At 38.0% G+C, this 6623-nt stretch overlaps 1 protein-coding gene across 1 annotated transcript; it reads left to right on the forward strand.

Annotated features, from left to right (window-relative positions):
- The first annotated feature begins 24 nt into the window (after positions 1–24).
- Positions 25–6623, forward strand: LOC124267740 (methylmalonic aciduria type A homolog, mitochondrial-like). Its single transcript, XM_046702728.1, is given in 8 exon segments — positions 25–86; positions 992–1284; positions 1286–1442; positions 1933–2055; positions 2876–3046; positions 3619–3705; positions 5479–5627; positions 5877–6623. Coding segments are annotated over 7 exon segments (1260 nt in total). The 5' UTR covers positions 25–86; positions 992–999; the 3' UTR covers positions 6165–6623.

Consider the following 6623-nt stretch of genomic DNA (forward strand, 5'->3'; position numbering starts at 1 on the left):
ATTTACTTCCGAGTAATAGCATCGCAGATAACTTCCGGTTTCATATTCTTGCAGACGAATATTCACGTCCAGAAAGCGAACAGCAGGTTAGGGTGAGGTGAACAGTGGATAGGGAAGATTTTAACCAACATTAACCTGGCGGTTTAGTTCAGATTGAAAGAGCACGTGTGCTGATCAGAATTTGAACCTACTGTATATTCTTTTTGTATCAAATTTAGATTAGATTTTCATGTCCCCAGTTTTCGTTCACCAAGACTGACTGACTGAGTTTTGGTTTTACGCCGCTTTTAGCAATATTCCAGCTACATCACGGCGGGGGGACACCAGAAATGGGCTTCACACATTGTACCCATGTGGGGATTCGAACCCGGGTCTTCGGCGTGACGAGCCAACGCTTTAACCACTAGGCTACCCCACCGCCCCCGTTCACCAAGAATGCAGTGAAGTTTGTAGATATTTCACTTATTTTCTGGGCCTTTGCTCATGGAACAGTAATTTCGAGTCAGTCTACAGTAGCCATTCGACAAAAGTGTCGAAAACCCGTTATCCCTGGCTGCCATATCCAATAATGGAACGTAAAGAAACAGAGTGGTATCGTGGCGATATTTGTGGACTCATATCGTGTATGGTTCGGTGGTTGCATGATTAGAACGTTGGTGTTTTCATTTGGTCAGTAGTATCCTTTACTGCTGATATAAATGTAGGCAAAAAATATAAATGGAGCCTCTATAGGATATGTTCGGCACCCAGGAAGAAAAAGAAAGGCTAACCCAAACCCTAACCCTAAAACCAAAACCCTAACCCTAACCCTAACCTAACCCTGAGTATTAGAGGAAAGGATTATTGGTAAACATGGTAAAATAGTCACAAAATAAGGTGGTGAACATATTCTATAATCACACTGTATAAACTCATTACTTTTAACCATATCACCTGACACTGATCATTATTTGTGTTCACAAAGTATTTAAACAGTAAATCTATGTTTCAGAGAAACAAATGGCCAGATGTCACATGATCTCATTCCTTGCCTCAGTGTCTTGCAATTTATCCATGAAACATCAGTTTGCATGGCACAAAGCATTCTTAAACATACAGAGGAGTATATCTTCAATACCACTTAGGCCAAAACAAGTTATAAATGGACACGAGAGACTAAAAATAAACTCAAACTCGTTTCATTCCGGAACATGTGTGAATCAGACTGAAGAGAAGCAAGTACGGGCTAAGTATGACGTGAGTGATAAAGATGAACTTGTGCATAAGCTTTTCAAGGGATTAACAAAAAGGTGACAGGTCATGTCTAGCAAGGTCTATAACCCTTATAGAGTCCAGCCATCCAGGAAAGAGGAAACAGGCCCAGCAATTGCTATCCAGAGTACTTGACTACAACAAACACAAGACCCAACATACACTACGAGGGACTCAGTCATTTAGAATAGGTAAGCTTCCTATAAACGTTATCATCATTGTTACAATAATGATAGACCACTATCTTCACCCTTATTGTTTACATGGTCATGGTACCCTCTGCTACGACAAAAGCTGAATAAAAAAAATTACAAACACAAAAAGATCTCTGTACAGACCAAATTGTATTGTTGATTACTTGTGTAAGAGTAAGACTGTACCTCTAAGAAGACGTTTCCAATTTTATTTTAGAACTGTTAGTATTTTTTGCATTTCGATACAGATTCTTGTACCATTCAAGCATTCCTGCTTGACAACAGTACCAGAATCTGAATCAAATTTCACACTCGAAGATTCTTGTACAACAAAAACAAGAATCTGTATTGAAGCGTCACACTCACGAAATAGATGATGTTGTTATCCATGAAGTTTGTTATGTCTACAAATATATTATTTTGTTTGGTAATTATTGTTGATAATGGTCACTAAGTTTTCTAAGTGTTTTCTTGTACACTTCAAAAGGTTTGACAGGCCCCCCAGGAGCTGGAAAGAGTACATTTATTGAGGCTTTTGGCAAGTTTCTGACAGACAAGGGATTCAAGGTGGCTGTCCTTGCTGTTGATCCCTCATCATCAACAACTGGAGGTAAAATACATCATAAACATCATCATCATCGTCGTCATCATCATCATATTCGTCGTCTCCTTGGGCATCCTAGGAATATTATTCCAAATTTTCCCACAAGTCAATGCTGCTGTTCAGAATTTTTGCACCTTCAAATTTGCCAAGTTACCATTTACGTCATGATCTTTAATCCCTGATACAAAATTTCCATTTAGAACACTGTTAAATATATATACCAGACTCACCTTTATTACTCCATGTTAGTGTTGGGAATTTGAAACCAAATCCACTATCGATTATCTGAGGACTTGTGGTGAATGATTATCGATTATAATCGAAATACATGTATATACATTTGTAATGTAATCACCAAGTTTAAGGTTTTTTCCCCAGGCTTTTTCTAATTAATGATTTTATTTATAACTAATACTGTCATTCTGTTTATTTATACAACAATCATTAATCAGTATATTTCATTACGTTCACAATAGATGTAATATTTACCATAGTGATGAATACGAAACTAGAATACAATGCACAGAGCTTTACGCTGTTGAGCGCATGTTTGTTCACAAATATTCGTCAAATTTAATGGTTGGTTTACTTAATTCAAGTGTGTTATACTAAAACAACAAAATTCTGATTAATCGAAAATGTTTTTTACAATCAATATTTATTTTTAATCCTTCTTTCGATCGATTTTCAATTATTTTCGATCATCGGAACACCACTACTCCATGTACATGATATGTACTCCAACAATTAATCTGTCTTTTGAATTCTACTGTAGAAGTTTTTGAAGCTTTTGAAATGTGTGGATAAAGTTATCTGTGTCTTGTAGGGTCCCTCCTTGGTGATAAGACGAGGATGCCGGAGCTGTCCCGAGACATGAATGCCTACATCCGCCCCTCCCCCTCATCAGGGAAACTGGGAGGGGTGACACGGACAACCAATGAGGCTATCGTTCTCTGTGAGGGGGCAGGCTATGATGTCACTCTAGTTGAAACTGTGGGTATGTACAGCAAAATATCATGTTGTTTACATTGATGTTTCATGTTTTACGAATATCAATTAGTCTCCTGTGCTCATCGATAACTGCTGATGCAAGCAAGATCAAATGACTGGCCAATCAATCACTCCAGCACTAACCATAAGAGAATGGATTTAGAAGTATTTCAGTAATATCATGTCATGTCAATGAAAACTTGGCCGATTTAAACCTACCATCAAGTGACCAGATAGGCTGAGTAACAAAAAATACCCATACAAAAAAGGATTATGTTTTTGTGGAACTCATGTTTGGTTTTAGATCCGAACAGTCAGAAACAGCAGGGTGTATAGAATATCAACATAATAATTCTAAAAGTTTCAGTTGCTTAATTTGATTTAATCCTTCAAGTTAGTGTTCATTTAACTCGCTTGTACTGAGAACATAGAAGCCTTTACATTGATTCTGTTTTTGAAAAGTTCGACTGACATGACTTTCTAAGGTGTCATCAGATCTTAATGTAGAGATATCTCTTGGAGTGAATGATCTGATTGTGATGAGGTGGTGGTGTAAATTCTTTCTTCTCCTGTTTGCAGGTGTAGGGCAGTCAGAGTTTGTAGTGGCAGACATGGTGGACATGTTCTGTCTTCTCATCCCACCAGCAGGAGGCGACGAACTTCAAGGTGAGGTGCTTAGAAAATGTTTGTTAATGTCATTCAGTGTTCAACATTAAGGGAGGTGATGGGATCCTTTAGGTCTTCACCTTTGTTATTCAAATCTACCACCCACCAGCAGGAGGGGTTGCACTTCAAGGTGAAGTACTTCAGGAAATGTTTGTTAATATTGGGTGTCCCTGAAGGAGATTGTGTAAGCCTTAGGGTCATCAACTATCTTATAAGAAACTAAGGCTTTAGGGTCTTCAACTATGATATAAGAAACTAAGGCCTTAGGGTCATCAACTATGATATATGAATCTAAGGCCTTAGGGTCATCAACTATGATATATGAATCTAAGGCATTAGGGTCTTCAATTATGATATATGAATCTAAGGCCTTAGGGTCTTCAACTATGATATATGAATCTAAGGCATTAGGGTCTTCAACTATGATATATGAATCTAAGGCATTAGGGTCTTCAACTATGATATATGAATCTAAGGCCTTAGGGTCTTCAACTATGATATATGAATCTAAGGCATTAGGGACTTCAACTATGATATATGAATCTAAGGCATTAGGGCCTTCAACTATGTTATGAGAAACTAAGGCCTTAGGGTCTTCAACTATGTCATATGAATCTAGGTCCTTAGGATCTTTAACTGTTTTATATGAATCTAAGGCCTTAGGGTCTTTAACTGTTTTATATGAATCTAGGGCCTGTATTTATCCCATTTAAAGTATGCACACATTTCAAGCCAATAGATTTACATGTGTGCATACTTTAAATGGGATAAATACAGTGAGCATTGTTGAATTCGCCCTGAAACCAACTTGGTGTGTTGACCTCATTACATCCCTTTCCTTTTATATAGTGCTAAGACACCGTCAGTAATAGTCAATACCTTGATGGCAGTTTTTGGCGTTACAAGCCCCTGTGTCTAGTGCCTTAGGGTCTTGAAACTGTTTTATATGAATCTAGGGCCTTAGGGACTTTAACTGTTTTATATGAATCTAGGGCCTTAGGGTCTTTAACTGTTTTATATGAATCTAGGGCCTTAGGGACTTTAACTGTTTTATATGAATCTAGGGCCTTAGGGTCCTTACATTTTTCAACTATGTGACATGAATCCCCCTCAGTTGTTACATTAGCATTATTAGGGTTATGACCATCCTCGATAATCTCCAGGGCTATATGTTCCGATAAATCTCTACTATACCCTGGATGCATCTTATAGCTCCCTTTGTTGGCTCTGCATTCTCACAGTAGCCAATCAGATAAGCCACCGTTACAACCGAGCTTGCCAGTGTCAACAAAGATAGCGGTCGCAGCCGCGAAAGTTTGTTCGCAGTTCGACTCAGATTTGGTGGGAAAACATACAGACAAATCGAAATCTTAAAAAAATATATGCAAGAACTCCTTTCTAGCTCTTTCAGAGTACCTCTGCAACAATATATTATTGTGTTGCCAAGTTTAATCAGTTAGATAATTTAAAAAGCAAACGTGAGTTGTGATTGGTATGTTCAACTTCCCAGCGTAGACACCTGATTGGATAAAAAGCAAACCAAGGGAGGTAATAAAATCGGTTCGAGTCGTAGATGCATCCAGGGTATAGTGGAGATTTATCAGAATGTATACCCTGGAGATTATCAAGGATGGGTTATGACAAGCGTTTCACTTAGTACCACACAGTGTACCCGTCTCGCATACAAGAGACGGTAGGCTGTCTTGCAAATACGTTACGACACTGACTGATAACAAAGATGATAATCATCACTACCCTGTGACAATGTTGCAGGTATAAAGAAGGGTATAGTTGAGGTGGCAGATATGGTGGTCATAAACAAGAGTGACGGAGATCTTGTTGCAGCGGCACGGCGGATACAGGCCGAGTATGTCAGTGCCCTCAAGTTCATGAGACAAAGATCAAAAGTGTGGAAACCTAAGGTAGAGCAGTAGAAGTTATGCAGTCTTTTATCTTAGATGGTTTATATATTTTGAGAAGAAGTGTAATATAAATGATGTCCATCTTGGAATTTTGAGTGGCCAACAATATTTTTTCAGTAAATGTACCAGAGTGAACTTGTATACAAATTTTGTTGCTTGTATCACAAAGTGAACATTTTTCCATTATCTGCCCTACTAGTAATGCTGGGGTTGATAACAGGATTAACGTAAAGGAACATTGTCCTTCAGGTAAAGCGCATATCGTCATTAACCAAAGAGGGCGTGCCAGAGTTGTGGAACATAATGGTGAACTACAAAACATTAACATTTGAGTCCGGTGAGTTGCAAGTGAAGCGTGAGAAACAACTGAAGATCTGGATGTGGAACCACATCCAAGACTACATCATGGAGGCATTCTACAAACAGGAAGGTGTGGCCAAGAAGATAGCCGATCTGGAAAAGATGGTGGTTCGAGGAGTCATCACTCCTGGCTATGCAGCTGACGTGCTCTTGAAGACATTCATGAAATACTCATGACACTGTGGACACAGAGGCTGATCTTGTTCATGTGATATATTTTCTTTTGTAAAAATGTAAAGTTTTTAAACCAAACTTTAAGATGAACACTGATATAATCTTTATATACGTTTAAATTCTTTGTTACTAAGCGACAACATTAATTAGCATCTCAAACAGTGATACATCTCAAACAGTGATACATGTTGATATAATGAATTGCTGAACCTTCATATTTATGTTTGACACATGTCTTAAACAGTAACTAAAATATGATGTCAGACTAATATTTTACCTTCTACAATAATAGTTCAAATTTGATCTCTTTTGATCACCTGTCAATGATGTGAGTAAGAGATACTTGTGTGTAGAATTGTTTTTGAGAAAACAACACACAATAATGCTATACTGAGTCTAACAAAACCTAGTAGAAGGTCGCGTCAGCTAACCTTTTGGACTGACCAATCAGAACACAGCTTA

This window comes from Haliotis rubra, unplaced genomic scaffold (genome assembly GCF_003918875.1).
Source record: "Haliotis rubra isolate DU_JTF1 unplaced genomic scaffold, ASM391887v1 Scf1334, whole genome shotgun sequence".
Taxonomy (NCBI): domain Eukaryota; kingdom Metazoa; phylum Mollusca; class Gastropoda; order Lepetellida; family Haliotidae; genus Haliotis; species Haliotis rubra.